At 53.3% G+C, this 17,315-nt stretch overlaps 1 protein-coding gene across 1 annotated transcript; it reads left to right on the top strand.

Annotated features, from left to right (window-relative positions):
• Window positions 1–117: 117 nt before the first annotated feature.
• On the top strand, window positions 118–5,304 carry REXO2 (RNA exonuclease 2). Its single transcript, XM_054647390.2, has 7 exons — window positions 118–279; window positions 383–466; window positions 722–799; window positions 2,844–2,955; window positions 3,536–3,644; window positions 3,871–3,924; window positions 4,884–5,304. The coding sequence occupies exons 1-7, from the start codon at window positions 148–150 to the stop codon at window positions 5,011–5,013; spliced, it is 699 nt and encodes a 232-aa protein (XP_054503365.1). The 5' UTR covers window positions 118–147; the 3' UTR covers window positions 5,014–5,304.
• Window positions 5,305–17,315: the final 12,011 nt, after the last annotated feature.

The following is a 17,315-nucleotide window of genomic DNA, read 5'->3' as shown; positions in this document are numbered from 1 at the left end:
GGCAGCGGAGCTGCTCCGTGGCACCAGTGACGGGAGGAGCGCCCCCGGCTACCGCGGACTACATCTCCCAGCAGCCCTTGCGGCGCCTCCACCCCATGGAGCGTAGGCGGCGGCGCGGGGGTCGCCGGGAGCTGTAGTGCGGCGGAGATGCTGGGCGGCGGCCGCGCCGGCCTGGGCCGCCTGCGGATCTGCGCCGGGCGGTTGTGGCGGGGCCGGCGGAGGGCGGCGGCCATGGCCGGCGGCGACATGGGGCAGCGCATGGTCTGGGTGGACCTGGAGGTGCGGGGCGGCGGCGCGAGGCGGCGGGGGGCGCGGGGAAGCAGCGGACGGGACGGGGGGCGCGGGCCCCGGGCGCGCTGACGCTGCCGCTCGCCCCTGGCAGATGACGGGCCTGGACGTGGAGAAGGACCAGATCCTGGAGATGGCGTGTCTGATCACCGACTGCGACCTCAACGTGCTGGCCGAGGTGAGCCGCGCGGGGCCCCGCGGGCAATCCAGGCGATGCTGGAACAAAGTAACGCCGGCGGTCCCGGCTCTGGCCGCGCTGGGGTCGCCGCTCGCACCGGCAGCGTGGGAGCGGCAGCGGAGCGCGGGGCTGCGTCACGGTGCCCGGTGCGCCTGCAGGCTGGCACTGCCCGCCTCCGCCTGTGCTCGGCACCCAACTTCCACGGGCTCCGAAACTTCTTGTGCCACTACCCCTGTGCTTCCCTGTCCCCGGCAGGGCCCGAACCTGATTATCAACCAGCCCGACGAGCTGCTGGAGAGCATGTCCGAGTGGTGCAAGGAGCATCACGGGAAGGTAAAAACCCTGCTGTGCCTTGGCCGCGGTGGGAATGACGTGTAATTCTGAGAGATGAGCTGCAGGACGTGTAATTCTGAGAGATCAGCTGCAGGACGTGTAATTCTGAGAGATGAGCTGCAGGACGTGTGATTCCGAGAGTTCGGCCGCAGGATGTATAAATCCTGAGTGATCAGCTGCAGCACGTGTAATTCTGAGCGATTAGTTCTGAGAGATCAGCTGCAGTACAGTCGCCTGAGCTGGGACAGTTCCTGTGCTGAGCAGTTCGCAGTCACACAGAGGGGTTCAAAGACAGGAGACAGTGTCTCTCTTGTTTTGTATCGGGGAGCCTGTGTGGAATGTTTTGCCCAAGGTCTCACAAGTCATCTGTGGCACAGTTCAGACTGCTCTCAGGGATCCTTAGCCTACAGCTTCCAGCTTGCCTGAAGCAGCCTGTGCTTTGCAGCCTGGTTTCTGAGAAGTTGGAAGAGTGCTGGAAGCTGCTCCCTGGTCTGGGAGCTGGAAGCATCAGCACAGCAGCACCAGTGAGGCTCCCCTGGGAGGGCTGGAGCAGGCAGGGGGCCAGAACAGGATCTGTCACTCCGGGATGTGCCACTGGCTCGCATCTCCCAAGGCAGGGGCTCAGCCTCCTTTCTCGCAGTGGGAGAATTGGGGTTTGGTTCCTTGCTCCTCTCGCAGAGCTGCTGGCCACCTCCTGCCTCTGTGGGAGCCCTGGTGCAGGCTGAGTTGGGTTCAAATTCTGACAGCTCCTCCTGCTGAAGTCTTGCTTAAAATAATTCAAAATAATTCCAAGGGGAAGGGGAGGTGAAGCTTGAATGCCTGAGTAAGAACAGGTGCAGGATTGGTGCAGAACAGTCCAGAGCCAGTCAAAGGCAGATTTCTTCCTGTGGACTCTGGTGCATGTTTACAGGACTCCAGGCCTGTAAACACTGGGCTTTTGCCTGTCCCCTCAGCCCTGTAGGCCTTGTGGATTTTTTAACTGAAAGCTTCACTTTTGCAGCAAGAGATTATTTTTAGTTCTTTGGGCCACCAAAGAAAGGTTCCTCTTTGCCAGCAGCAAGAGAGCAAATGGATTTTCCAGTCCCTGATGATGAATTGAAATTCAAGTTAGTTTTCAATTAAGGGCTGAAGTTTTAAGACATCCATAACCCCCCTCTCCTCCCCCTCGGCATCTTGCTCTCCCTGGGAAGAATTAGCAAGAGTTTGAGAAATGAATATTAATTTACTGTGATGGGTGCTTCTCCCTGCCCCAGTTGAGGATTCCGGCTCAGCCTCAGCTCAGGAGTGAATTGGAGATGGAAGCATGCGTCCTCGCTGCTCCTGAGGAGCTACTTATTTTTAATTGACTAAGAGAAGAGAAGCAATTAGAATATAGATGAAAATGCTGCCACATAATGAATTTTTTAACCACCACTTGGATCTGTCAAGTAGATTTTTGCTGCACAGTCGTGGAAATATATAGCGTAGCCAGATGGAAATAAATCACTGAGAACACTTGGAGAGGATTTGACATTTAGCTATTGAAAAAAAAAAAACCAGGGAGGAACTTTCCTGATTTATAGGAATCTTGATGAACCCTGAAGGCAGGATCCTGTTTATTTGTGTTCACTGGTAGCTGCTGCTCCCTGCTGGGGAGGTGAGTGCCTCTCCTGGAACAGGGATGTGCAGGGATGTAGCGCTCTCCTGGCTCAAGGATGTGCAGGTGGATAAACAATCCTCACATCTTGGTGACTGGAAAGAACTCTGAGCAAAGGAATCAAAAAAAAGGAAGGAAAAAGTCCCAAACCACACAGGAAGGTCAGTGCTGTCAGGACTATTTACCTGCCTTGGTTTTCCTTCCCAAGCAGGAGGTCCCTGGGGAGAGCAGAGGCTGGGGGTGCCCCAGAGAACTGAGATCCAGAGTTCAGGAGGCACCTGGGGAGCAAGCAGCACTCCAAGGGTTGACCTTTCCCTGCAGAGTTAAACATTTACTTGAGAACTGGAGCATTCCTGGCAGTGTCTGTGACAGGGTGTTTCTGATTTATGGCTTGGCTCTTTTTTGCAGTCTGGCCTTACTAAGGCTGTGAAGGAGAGTAAAATCTCGCTGCAGCAGGCAGAGTACGAGTTCCTGTCCTTCGTGCGGCAGCAGACACCCCCAGGGCTCTGTCCTCTCGCAGGTGAGGCTGCTTCTTTCTGCCCCACAGCACATCATCCATCCAGGTGAGGCTGCTTCTTTCTGCCCCACAGCACATCATCCATCCTGCACTCCCAGCAGGATGCCAGCACCCCTGCACGTGGGGCACGGGGGTTCCTCTTCTGTGCTCTGTCTCTTCCTCCCTGGCTATCCAGCCAAAGGCTGAATAAGGATCTTCCAGGTGTCCTGTTACCCAGAACTGCTCTCAGAATTTCATATATGATCTTGGGACAGGTGCTGAGTGACATTAATACCAGTGGCCCCTTCCGCTTGGCAAAAAACCCAATGTGGGCATAATTCTGTGATATTTATCTGTGTGATACAAATTGTGGGAGTAGTAACTGAGGAATTACTAGAGGTATTAGTATTAAACCCCGTGTGATCCTGCAATGAAAATCTGACAAACCTTTACAATCATATTTGCTAGAAAATGGGATAAATGAGCTGCTTGTGAATGGCTTTTCTTCCCCTGTGATCTCTCCCAGCTCGCTCCGCCTGCTGCTCGTTTCCATGTTGCTCTGTTTTCTTCTGTTTGAAGAAACATCTTGTTTGTGTCTTTGTAGGTAACTCTGTTCATGCAGATAAGAAATTCCTTGACAAATACATGCCACAGTTCATGAGGCACCTTCATTACAGGATCATTGATGTGAGCACTGTCAAGGAGCTTTGCAGGTAAATGTTGCCCCAGTTAAGTGGTTTGAGAGATACCCCTGGGATGCCCGTTTGTGGTGCTGGGGCTCTGCAGATCAAGCAGGGCGACTCGCAGGGCTGTGGCTTCTCTGGGTGTCAGTGAAACCAAGGTTCCTTCACCAAGTGTCTCAAACCTGCAGCAGCCACCAGACATGCCTTTGAGTCCCAGTTTTCTTTCTAAGTGGCAATTTTTCTGCTCACACACCAGGCGCTGGTATCCAGAGGAGTACGAGTTTGCACCAAAGAAGGCTGCTTCTCACAGGTGAGCTTTGTGCCTCTGTCACTGACAGCAGGGCCTGTCCTGCAGAGAACTCTGCTCTTCCTGAGCAGGATATGGGGCTCCCTGGGAATTCCAGCATCCTGTGGCTGATGCAGCTGGAGATGGCTTCTGCACCCTGTCAGATGTTTGAATTTTCCTGTCCAAAGCCTAGATAGCGTAGGAAAAGGGATTATTAAAATCCAGAGAACCAGAAGTTTCCTCAGCCCTTCTGATTCACTCTGCTCTTCAAAGTGCATGTTTGTTGACCATGCAAACAGTCACTTAATGGGAGTTTTCTGCCCTTTTTTTGGGCAGAGGTGGTCACAGGAACACAAAAATTTGAGAACTGTGAATAAGGGGGTGAGAGTCCTGCTCCTGCCTAGTTCCTGAGCTTGGGATGTGCCATAGAAGTAGCAGGAAGGAGCCAGGGAGCCTCTGTGGCTCTGCTCTGATGTGCCTGTGCTGGCAGGAGGGAGGCTCTGGTACACGCCGAGGAGGAGGAGGAGGAGGAGGAGGAGGAGGAGGAGGAGGAGGAGGAGGAGGAGGAGGAGGAGGAGGGCTGGCTGTCGCAGGGTCCTGGCTGAAGTTGTGGTTGATGTGCTGCTGCAGGGAGCTGAGCCCTGGGCGTGCCCTGGCTGAGCTGGGCAGTCTCTGGAGCCCTGTCTCTTCCCTGGGGTGGAATTGTTTCTGACAGCCAATGCTGCAGACGCTGTTGGTTCCCAGCAGCTGTGTCCCAGGCTGACATAAACTAATAAGCTGTGAGTTACTCCCTGCCACATTGGCACCACTGGACTTTTATTGCTTCCCTGAGACAATGAGTGTTATTTTCATGTCTGACAGATGCACCTTCCCTGTGCATCAGTTTGGTTTCCAGCAGCCTGGAAGTTTTCAGCAGCATTAGGATGTGGACATAGCTGGAGATGTACCCAGGCTCTTTGAAACCCTCCTTAATTCTCTTTCAGAGCACTTGATGACATCAGGGAAAGCATCAAAGAACTCCAGTTCTACAGAGACCACATCTTCAAGAGGAAAACGGATGAGAAGAAAAGGAAACTGATTGAGAACGGGGAAAGCGACAAAGCTGCCAGCTGATTTCCCCTCCCGCACACCAGCCTGTAGCACACACTAGATGCGTCTCCTGGGTTTTTTTTGTTTGCCAGTCTCTTGGGAAGCTGCTCCCTGGGTTACCTTGTTTCTTACCAGCTGTTCAATGCAGACAGAAGCCTGAGTTGCTGCTGCTTTTCAGTTTGAGCGGGGAATGGGCAGGCTGGGCCTCGGCAGCGCCCGGGCTCGGATGTTCTGGGTAAAACACGCTGTTTGATACTCCTTGCACCTGCTTTTTGGTGCAGTCTTTCACGACACAATAAAACAGGTCAGTTGAAAGATGGTGGTTTTGGACAGCCTTCCTTTGGTGCTCCCCAGGCTGCCGGGTGAGCTGCTGCTCCCTTGGGCAGGCCTGGAGCGGGAGCTGCCGGCCCATAAACCGGAGGGTGTGATGGAGCGCGGGGTGTGCAGCTCCCCGCATGTTTTTATTATGGGCATTAATAATAATGGCCATCCAGGGCTTCTCAATCCTGCTGATTGTTGGAACACCTGCTCTGCCAGCCCTGGGAATGATTGTTATTGCAGAGAGGCCGTTAAAATGGTTAATGGGGCAAATAAATGAGTCTGTGAAATGTCTCTCTCCTCTGTCACCAACTCCCAGGTAAGTTGGCAATTCCAGAGAGGTTTGTTTTCTGTGTGGGCAGGCTTGGAGCAGGGCAGAGCTGAGGGACATCCCTGCACAGGGTTATCCACCACAGCCAGCACCTGCAGAGATGTCTGGATTCATCCCTGTGGAGCTGCTGGGGCCCTGGGCTGTGCTGGAGCTGAGCACACGCAGTTCACCCTTGTCCCAGCAGCTCCCCAGACCCATATCACGGCCACGTGCCACCAGAATTCACTTTGTCTTTCATTTCCATGATGTTAGTTTTCCTCCCTTCCTTTGACTTCTTTCTGACCTACTTCTGCTTTTCATATTTTATTCCTTGTTAAGATGCTTTTGTTTTTCTCGAAACATTTTTTAAGGAAAATATGCCACCTGCATTTATACATTTTTAAATATTGTTTATTCTTGCTTCTGAAGTAGCGGTGCCGAATGGAGGATTTTTATCTCGTCTCCTGTGTTATGCAATAGCATTCGTGGTTCTCTGTGCTGGCATCATTTGAGGTTCCAATTTAGAACAAATTTGTCACGCACTTGGCAGAGCACAGATAAACCCCACCAAAGCGGGTGTTATTTTGGGCTGGAAACGAAGTTCCCTCCTGCAGCCGGGGCTGGGGAGAGGGAACAGCAAGGACCCTTCTGTAGGAGCACTCACACCAGCTGTTTCCATGCTCTGAAAGCTCCTCAGCATCACACGGGCATGCAGGTTCCAGATACAGGGAGGCAAATAACTCCCTTGTTGGACGTGGTAGTTAAAAGAATTCCTCCAAGGCAAGTACAGAGTGTGCCGGGGAGCCCTTGGCTCCACCCTTTACGGCTTGTGGAGGTCTTTAACAGAGCATTAAACCTGCGAGTGCACCAGGGGTCTGTGCTCCTGTTCGGAGCAGGAGTCCCCACAGCTCCTGTCGCTGCCAGCATGGAGAGTTTCCCGTGTGGAAACTCCTTCCAGACATGAGCCATTTGAGCCTCCCACGATGGCAAAAAGAGCAGCCAGTTATCCCTCCCTCCTTCCCTTCCTCCCTCCTTCATCTTTTCTCTGCCCTTCCCTGCACCTCTCATCCTCTCCATCAATCCACACTGCACTGTTTGGGTGCAAACCACAGAAATCAGGAAAAATACCAGCTCATGCTACACTTCTGCCCACCTTCAGTGTGGTCTGCTCCCATTCTCTTTTTTTAGAGAAGTCCTCCGGCTCCAGGCACAGCTGCTGGCTCCACCACAATGGGCCAGAGCAACTTCTGCCCTCTGGGAGCTGCAGCACAGACAGCATCAACCTTGTGAAGGCAGGGGATAAAACAGTGACCCTCAAGCAACGTTCCCCTGGTTTGCTGGGGCTGAGCTGGGTGCTGGAGGCGCAGGGATGTGCTGGGGACACTCTGAGCCCACCCTGGCAGCGCTGCCAGTGCTGCCCACTGGCCCTGGGAGCCGCCGGGTGCAGCTGCATCAGCTCAAGGTCGGCTGCAGAGAGCCCGGAATAGAAAACCTTCAGACACGATTTTTGTCTCTTTTTTTTCCTCCCACCGCCGCTGATGATACCCTTTTACTGGAATAACTCTCTCCTGCTGACAGATAAGCTTTTAGGGTAGTGAAATCTCTGTGACACTTTAAGTGCCCTAAATGACAAAACAAGGACGTGCAAGATTACCCCGCGACTACTGCGTGAAACACAACTTGTCACAAGTTGCCACAGCCCCCCAGGCCCCACGGGGACAGAGCACCCCCAGACCCAGGACTGTCCTGCCAGCAGGAGAGAGAGCAGAACAGGGTGAGCAGAGGAAAGAGAGGGAAAGGGGCAAAGCAGGGCTGGTGTGAGCATGGCCTCCCAGGCCATGGGCACGGGGTCCCTCTGGAATCAGGGACTTGTCCCTCTGCCGCTTTCCCACTGATGGATGGGATCCAAATGGCCGTAAATTGCCGGGTGCTGCTGCGACGTTCCATCCCCTGCTGGAGCCGCGTGCGGGGCACGGGCTGCCAGTCAGCTGCCAAGGAGGGAGAGGGGACAGGCAGGGAGAGCCATTCCCCAGCACTAACTGCAGCCAGAGGAGCATAAATGGGGGATAATGGTGTGATAGGGCCTAGCAGACAGCGTGTTTTGGGAAAGAAAACAATCATCTGGTGAGTCAAGTGGCACCTGCTGACCCCTCAGCTCTGGCCACTCAGGGCAGGCTACAGAGTGCAAATCCTTCTGCTTTCCCAAGACCAGGCCCAAAACCCCCTTTCCTGGGAAATCTGGGGGGAATGCTGTTCTGAAAAACCACACAGCCTGTGTGAGGCACAGCTGGGGAAACTGCCCAGCACCTTCCCCAGACAGAGCGCTCTCCTGCCCTGCACTCGCAAGGGAATCAAATTGGTGTCTGCTCCCGACCCAACAGACAAGACCGGAGGGAGGATCACGCTCTCCAAACTTTGCAGAAGGGAAATGAAGCACAGAGAGATGAAGTGACCTCCTTAAGGTCGCATGGGGAATTTGTAGCAGAGCCAAGAACTGAGCTGAGATCTCCAGGGTCCTCATCTACTTCTTCCACTGTAAGATATTCCTTCCACTTTCCCTCCAGCCAAGTTAAAAATAAAACTGGGTTTCATGTCCCTTTGGCTGCAACGTGACTCCAGTGCAGAGTCTGGTCCATGAGCTGCCAGGGCTGCAGCACCAAAGGATCAGCCTGGCTCTCTGCAGGGCCCAGTCTTTGGGGGATGGCTGCATGCATGGGTATATATTTGTGTGCATATATATTAGTTATGTGGTAATTTCTGCCTCATAATTAAATGGAACCTCTTCATAGGCCCCTTTGAAGCAAATCTCTGTCGGTTCAGAGAAACTTTCATCGCCAGCCAGCGCTCTGTGGTGTTTGTTCTCATTGTTTCTGCCAGCCATGATGAAACTCCTCACAACGACAGAGAGGGTGGCTCTGGATCCCCAGTGCCATCACACAGGCACAGCCCAGCCCTGTCCAGGAGGGGAGATGCCTGAGTGGTGTCTGCAGTGAGCCCTCAGCCGTGTCCCGAGGGCTGGGCAGCAGCGTGGAAGGCTCCCCCGCTGTCCTCACTGCTGACTCTGGATGTCTGCATCCCTCAATGCCCCCACGAGTCCTCCAACCTGTTGCATGCTTCCATTTTCTGTGCTCTGCTCACCAACACCCCCGACAGGAGCTGCCTTTTGCAGCAGGGAGCCCCGGGGCGGTGGGATGTTCCTTGCCAGGTGTACCTGCAGTGCCCTTGCCTTTCCCTGGGCAAGTCTGGGCTCTCAGCCGGCTGCTCGTTAACAGCCCGAACCCACCCCAGCCGCTCTTCTGGGCTGCCATTCCGCGGGGGCAGCGCTGCTGTTGCTGCAGTTGGTCTTGTGGTGTCTCCCGAACACCGGGAGCTGCGAGCAGAGGAGCGGGAGCAGCAGCGGCTCCAGAAGGGAGCGCGGAGACGGAGCCGGGGCCAGGGCGGGGATGATGCGCAGAGCCCGGGTCTCCCTCGGGCGGCTCTGTTCTCACTGCTCGAGCGGTCAGAGGGAGGGCTGAAGGGTTCAAGCTACCTCTCTAATAATCCCTTGTTTCCACGGGGAAGAAGAGTTTCCCGCAGGAATTCGATTGTTTGTTTGTTCCAGGGGGGACAAGAAGCCCTGGCTGAATCCCCCTGCAGTAACCTGTGCAAGCCCAGGACTCGTGGCATGTGTCAGCACAGTCCCACCTCTCTGATTCCCCCACGACTGGTGTCACACGCTTGGTGCTGTCACTCTGGCCTTCCCCCCGCCTCGGGTCCGTGTCCAGGGCAGCAGAGCAGTTTTTGGGATGATGTTTTTGGTCTGTGAGCCCCTGCAGAGGACGGGCGGGCTGGGCCCAGTGGCAGGACAGCCCCACAGCCCCTGGAGAACAGCACTGCACAGGGAATCCTGCTCCCAGCCCGGGCTCACCCAGGGCAGCCTGGGCAGGGGCAGCCTGGACCATCAGAGTGGGCAGAGCAGGGACAGGTGACTCCCCCAGCCAGAGCAGAGGTGATAAGGAAAGGACAGGAGGGGAATGCACTCCTGGATGAACCGAGCTGCAGTGCTGCATGCACCATGGAGGCACCATGGAGAAAGGATCCTGCTCTCCTGTTCTCACCATGCCATGTCCCAGCTCACTGCAATGGATCTGCTTTCATGTCAGGCAGCAAAAATGCGAACAATATGTTCTGGGACAATTATTCCCCTTTCCAGAGGGACAAAGTGACTGGTCTCGAGGTCTTTTCCGTGTCCTCTGCTCTGTGCTCTAATTGCCCCAAGATGCTCTACCTGGAGAGAGCCTTAATACATAATTATATACCATTAGCAATGAGAATAACATGACAACTGCTTTGGATAATCACGGCGAGCACTGCTCCTGCCAGTCTCCTAGCTACCACAGCACACACATATTGGGCTCAATTTGTACAAGAGGGCATTTTGGAGGAATTATCTGAAGCTGGAAATAAGACTGTGTGTAGCAGACACACAGTCCTGGTTTCATGGGACTCAGATGAAAACCAATGGGGAAATTCACTGCAAAGGCAAATCAACGAGTAGGATTTTTAATTTTTTTAACCCACCCTAATTAAGAGCAGAGGGTGTGTAGCCCAAAGGAAGCCTTCAGAAGATTGCAGATGCTCTCTGCCTGGAGATCGTGTGGTATCTGGTGTTGATTTAAAGACTCTGGGAAGCTGCACTGCCATCCCTAGGTAAACTGTTCCCATGTTTTATGACCATGCTGCTAAGAATTTGTCCCGTATTTCTTGCCTGAATTTGTCTTTCTTTCATTCCTAACCCCTAAGGATCATTTTGCCTTTCCCTGTCCCTCTGCCCAGCCACACACCATCAGGATTTCCCTCTTCCTGGGCAGGCATGGCACTGTCAGCACTCCCTCAGCCAATCCTGTCAGCACACCTCATGCCTTCGCTTCTCTTCTTCTTGATTTCCAGAGCTGTGTATCCCCATTTTCTAGAATTCATCCTTACAACTCCAGTGTGTAAACCCCCACTTAACTGCTGTGGGGACATGCCCTAGTCTTTCTTCTAAAACTAAAATAATCTTTCTTGCCAGAAGCACCACAGCAGCTCCTGGCTCCCATCTCACCTTCCCCCAGGACTCCCTGCTTTGTCTTCCCCACAGCAGGACCAGGTTTTAATCCATCAGGACAGCAAGAATCACGCCATGACACTGCCCTGCTGTGGAGGCTGCTGTTCACCACGAAGCTGCTGCTGTGTGCTGCAGGACTGGGGGCTCCTTGCTGCTGGTGCTTGCCCCCAGGAGCAGAGCCCATGGCAGTGAGCTGCCCCCATGCCCTCCCTGCCCAGTGCATGGTCCAGCCTGGCCCCCGTGCACTGCAGGATGTCCCTGGCTCCCTCCTGCTCCCCCAGCCTTTCCCTCTGACGTGCTTTTCAGCCTGAAGGACAGCACTGTCAACCTGTCCCTGGAGAATGAAGAAAAGCAAACAGGAGCCTTCGGAGGTGCTCCGAGTGCCAAGGACAAGGCTGGCTGCTGCCAAGGTCACAGGCAGGAGGATATTCATCTTCATTCCTCACCATCTCCGTCCAGCCCCAGCCGGAGAGAATCGAGCTGCTTCCGGCTGCACGTGTTTAAAGGATGAGGGAGCACGGGATGGTTCAAGAGGAGATTGCTTCATAAGACAATGGCTGAGCTGATAATGCCAGCTAAAGTCGGGCCACTGGGGACCTCTTACAATTTTAAGATCCAATCAACTTTAAAATATTACTGTCTCAGGCAGGCGACAAGTCTTGGAGCAGAAAACAAGCGATCCTGTTTTATTTACGGAGGAAAGGATGTTCTCCCTGTCCTCACCCACATATTGAAATATTAATGGTGTTTGTCTGCGTAGCTGTGTTAACATCACATTTCCAGAGCTCAAGCTATAAAAGCTCTGGTTAAAACACTTAATGCCATGATGCTGGCTGCCCCGGAGAAGTGGGCAGCAGGGATGCAGAGGGCAGGGGCAGCAAGGACATGAAGAAATGCCTCAGGGAGAGCGGAAGTCAGGAGGGTCTGTATCTTAATCCCTCTCTCTTCCCAGTGAAACCTCTGACTCCATCACCTTCCTGGTGGCCACATGTCACCGCTCTGGAGCAGCTTGTCCAGCACCAGCAGATGCCCAGCCTTTTGAGGAGACTGTGACCTTGGGTTAGAAACTCTGAAATTTTCAGGTGTAAACCATTTTACCTGACCTCCTTCACCCCTGGTAGCTGCAATCCAGCAATTACACAAATCCCTGCAAGGTTCAAGCCTCGCCTGCAGGAGCTGAGCATGGGAGCAGCAGCAGCAGCCGTGCTCTGGTGTCTAGGCTGGCCATGCTGCCATCCTGCTGGATGCTGACGGAGAGCAGGCAGCTCCTGCAGCCAGCGCGGGCGCTGGGTCTGGCTGCTGCTGTCTGGGAAGCGCTGGCATGACACCTCATCACTCTGCCCTAGCCTGTGGCCACAGCGGGACGGCAGCACTGAGGACTGCGTTGTACGTTTTATCATAAACACAAAAGCAACAACTGCCACCGATTCTTAATAAAAATGTGTCTCTGGCGCCCGTACAGAGCACCAGTTAAGCGTTGTGCCATCAAGCAATTTGCAGCGCCTGCACACGCGATCGTGCAAACGTCCCCAAAGTGCCCCGTGGAAAAGTCAATAACATCAATAAAATCAACAACAAATAAAAGCAGCCTGGCTCAGCAGCAAGCTCTATTCACAGGGAACATCTCAGCGACCTTTTGAACAGGCTTAGTGTGAGAAGCATCCCCATGTGCGGGGAGGACGGGTGCTCTCCTCCCTGAGAGCAGCTCTGTGACAAAAACTGTCCAAGGACAGGGGCCATCGCCCCGGGCCTGCTCTCTGCACCACAGCAGCCTTCAGATGGCCAGCAGTGCCCTGCCTTCTGCGTGACACTGAGCATCCCTGGCCCCTCTAACAGCACCCAGCCATCCCAGGTGTCTGCAGGAACCATCAAGATAGAAGCGATAGGTAAGAGCCCCTTTTGCAACCTACTGCCCTTTGTTGGGATATAAAAGACCTTTCCCCAAAACTCTTATCATCTCCTGTGTTGCCTGACACTGCCCTCCTCTTCCCACCTGCCACGACCTGTGCTCTAAGTCATGCACCTTCTTTTATTATGTGCCCATTCATCCATCCCTGAAATTCACATTCCTCTTCCTTTATGAAGAATTAACTTGTTGAAGCTGATTTATGAAGACTGGCAGGCACCTGTGCTGGAGCAGGGCTCTAATACGTTCATCATGAAGTCCTGTAGTTATTCCTAAAAGAGCTCATGTTAATGCCTCACATTAAAATTCATACTTTATTTTTACATAACTAGATGACTCTCTGCAATCTTTAAGATATGCCCTTCAGAACCTGGATTTCTTCTTTTTTTTTTTAATTCCTTTTTTTGCGAGGGATTGAAGCAGCGCAGTGACAGCTCCTCATAAACACGGGGTGGCACTGGTGCAGGGTGGCAGGTCGCGTGCTCGCTGCGTGTTGTGTGCCTCGGGTCTGACTGACAGCGAGGACTCGCCGAGGCACATCCTCCGTCAAACACAACTCGCTGTTGTTAGCGCAAAAACAGAACCATTTTCCTTAAGAACATAACCTTTCCCAAACCTGCTTTTGCTAACAGGAGCCGGCTTGCTCTGGAAAAGCAGCGGGTTGAGCTCTGCTCTCTTCTGGAAGAGCCTTCAATAGGCGAGGGGCGAGTGGAGCAGAGGCCCTGATGGGCATGAAAGGAGAGCTGCAGGGGGCAAAGGCCTCAATTGTTTGGTGGGAACATTTTTTCTCCCTTTCAATCCAGTGTGTTTCATTCCCCGGTAGAAACAAATCTACTGGAACCCACTGAATCTGGCACAGGTTCAGCTCAAAATATAATTGCCCTCAAAACGCAGCTGCCCAAACTCAAGCCCAGCCTCATATCCCCTCATTTTCCTGACGTGTTTCCCTTTGGATGCCAGGCACACCTGAGGGATGGCCAGGGACCCTCGGCATGGTGGGGACGGGGCTGCTGGCAGCTGCTCGGGCTCTCGGTGCCCCTGCCCACGCAGCTCAGCGCCAGCCCTGCGGGGAGGCGTTGGTGGAACAAAGCGCCGCCAGCACACGCGGCTCCGGCGTTCCTCTGCGGAGCATAATTGACCACTGAAAGCCTGAGCTACAGCTCTAATTTGATAGGACTGGAATAAATTGCGTTTCTTGCTCTCAGATGCAGAGACAGAAAGAAAAGAAGTGGGAAAGTTAATCTGGGTTTGTTTTTTTTTTCACACCATTGCAGCAGAAAAACCTCGCCCCTTGTTATTGTTTATGTTGAGAGCAGACTGCTGTGTTGGAAACACACATGGATGATCCCTGCCCCAAAGAAGGTCTGTCCTCAGCCAAGCAGACACGCAGGCCATCTGTGGCATAGCTGTGGCACAACTTTTGGCTCTCTCTGAGGGACGTGGGGCTTGGAGGAGCTGAGCAGTGAGGATGGCTCTGAGCAGGAGGGGCCATGCTAAGTGTGCCACTGGCATTGGCCATTGTCCAGGCCATCAGGGAGTGAGTGGATATCTTAATCCTGCTCCCACCCTGGATCTGATCCAAGACAGACTGAAGTCAGTGGAAATCTTCCCGTTGCTGCCCTGGGCTTTCAGCCAGACGGGCAGTGGCGTATGGAGTTCCTGGGACACGAGACAGAAAGACAGACGGAAAGCCCCAGCAGAGCTGCTGTGTGGCTCCTGTGTGAATGCCCAAGTAGCTTTTGCTGCAAGAGGACATGAAGCCCTTAACAGGACTGCCACTGCCCAGTGGGGAGCACTGGAAAACTTTCCCTCAGGATCCTGGCATTGCTCAGCACACCAAGCTCAGCATCCCTGGCACTGTGCCCCTGAGCCACATCCCATCTGTCCAGAGGTGTCACCCAGCTCAGCCCTGCGGGACAGGACAAGGCACAACCCCACAGCACTGCCAGGACAGATCTGCTCTCCGTTATTTATTTGTTTTTCCGGGGTGGTACAGAAGATGACAGCTCATAAACTGCCTGCCAGCGCCCTCCCTCCCCGTGTCCTTTGAAGCGCTGCTTTGAGCCCGCTCTGTTTATTGTGTGCAGCACAGCTCACGCCTTTGCCACTGACATAAATTACAGAGCACGAGGAGAGAGAAAAGGAGGAAGATAATGCAAAATGCCCTCCCAAGTAACTTTGCTAATTAAACCAGCTCTGAAGCCTTCCCAAACACCCCCATGTTATGACAAGATGAACAGCACATTCCAGTGAAACTATTAAATTTATATTGTGTAGGTAAAGTTCAAATTGAGACCATTGTTGGTTGATAGCTGAAAATGAGCCAGCATGTGCCCAGGGGGGCAAGAAGCCCTTGGCATCCTGGCTTGTACCAGCAATATTGTGGCCATCAGGACCAGGACAGTGACTGTAACCGCATGCTCAGCCCTGGTGAGGCCATGCCTCGAATGCTGGGGTCAGTTTTGGACCTCTCACAACAAGAAAGACACTGTGGTGCTGGAGTGTGTCCAGAGAAGGGCAGTGGAGCTGGGAACATGGTTAGAGGGGACACTGCAGTGCTGGGTTAAGGGTTAGACTCGATCTTAAAGGTCATTTACAACCCAAACGGTTCTGAGACCATGATTTACTTCCCATTCCCCTTATGCCCAAGGGGGCAATCCTTTGGGACATCCTCAAGGAAGAGCGATCCCTCTGAGCCTGGCACCTGCTCTCTCCAAGACACCCACAGCACAGAGCAAGCACAGCCCTGCTGGGATTCTTCCTGGGTTAGAGCAGCCACACCAAGGCTTCAGGCTGTGCCAGCACAGCCTGTGAAACGGGAACTCACTATCCTAACAAGAATAATGTTCCTTGCAGAGGTTCACGCGCTGCTGCAATTGAGTTATGAAACACCACGAGGATCAGGTGGACTTTGCAGGAGCTGCTCTTCTCCTGGAGCACTTTTTCATTGTCTTTAGCTAAAATAACCTTTCAGAAAGCAGGAGCAGCATCCTCCTCCCCCTCAGCCTTCCAGTCACTGTCCTTCGCTGAACATTGATTGTTGCAGTGCTCCTCATTTTTCCTGCTCTGGAAATGAATATGACTATGTGTTCCTGCAGAGATGGTAGAAAAGAGACAGCGAAGGCAGAGATGTCTGCATGACCATGAGGTCAAACTGCTCCAGCTTTTGGGAGTCCTTAGAAGAGGCTTCAAGCTGCCCTGTCTCAGGCACTTTAAATTCAAGACGTTGATAGCTGGAAAAACAGGCTTCTCGATGCTGAAGGAGAGCCAGTGTGACCCTGTGCCAGGGAGCACTGTCTGAGCAGCCCCGCGGTGGGGTGACAGTGACTTGCCCCCATTAACTCATCATTTGTGGGTGATTCTATTGCATTGAGGGGTGGCCATCATTTGCCACTGCACGACTAATTACCCGCCAGGCCCCTGGAGCTTTCTGGCTGCTATTTTAAATCGCTATTCCCTCTAAGCAAACAGTAGATAGAAGCAGCTTCCAGGCCCCGCTCGGCCCGAGGAGCTGGAAAGAAGAGACTCCGATGAAAAAAGGGCAACTTCTGCCTCCAGGTGTGCGCCTCGCCGTCCCTGAGCACACGGGAGGTTCTGCTGGGGAAGCTTTTCCATCCAGCTGCTGCACTGACAGGTGCAGGAGGGCCGGGAAGGCGTTGGGTGGAGCTCTGCATGTTTACCACTATTTATCCTCTGTCTTTTCCTGAAAGGCTCTGGGCACTGAACAGTCCTTGTGCAAGGGGGAGCGCACACAAGAGAAAGCAGATTTCTCCCAAAAACATAAAAGTGGAAAAAAAAAAATAGAGATTACAGATACATTATCAGTGGATGAGGGCTCACCCTAAACAGTTATCTATAACTCTACAGTGATTTAATTCCAGACCCAAATGATGAACTGACAAATTTCACAGCCCAGTTTCTATTCTGAAGCCACCCTCCTGCTCACTGGAGCTCATTTTCCGGGGGAGGTTTTGGAGGAAAATGTGTTGCTCCCCCTCAGATCTCCCCGGGGAGCGCTCCCACGGCGCAGTTGCTCGCTCGCAGCATCCCCGACACAGGAGTGCAAACAGCGACATTTCCCAATATCAAACGGGGAGTGGAGGGGAGCTGCTAAGATCAAGCTCTGCTCTGATCTAACTTGCATCTTGCCAGTTTAAAATCTTAATTGAAATGCTACTTGAAAGCCTCCTGAGCGCAAGGAGGGAAGATAAACCCAGGCAGTCGGCCTGAATGCCAAAGCATTCAGGAAAGGAAGGAAAGCCAAAGCGCTGTTTTTTTCTGAAAATATCATTTTGAGCTGCCTGTCGCTGGCAGAGGTATGACATGTTCCTTCTCCAGAGAGGGACGGGAGAGAGAGGAAAATCATCTTTCAATCTCAGTGTAAGTATCAGCTGGGCAGCAGGGCCTCATCTGCCTGCTGCCTGCCTGGGGAGTTTGGGAAGAGGGAGGGGAAGGAGAGGAGGCAGAGCCCAGCACGTTTGGCAAAGCTGGGCCTGCAGGTCTCTCTCTGCCCGCTCCAGCTCCCTGGAAGCCCTGCTGTTCAGCTCTTCTTCCCCGTGGGATGGAGGCTGGGGAGAAACCCCCCAAACTGGCCAGAAACCCACTGGCTGTTAATTACACTTTGCAACATCTGCTGCTTGTGGCTATTTGTTTTATTATTTCTACTTTATACATTGGAACGCTCTGATTTTTTGTTGTCTGGAGCC

Source organism: Agelaius phoeniceus, chromosome 23, assembly GCF_051311805.1.
Source record: "Agelaius phoeniceus isolate bAgePho1 chromosome 23, bAgePho1.hap1, whole genome shotgun sequence".
Lineage (NCBI taxonomy): Eukaryota > Metazoa > Chordata > Aves > Passeriformes > Icteridae > Agelaius > Agelaius phoeniceus.
The sequence above is the reverse complement of the archived record's forward strand: the minus strand, read 5'-3'. Positions and strand labels throughout refer to the sequence as shown.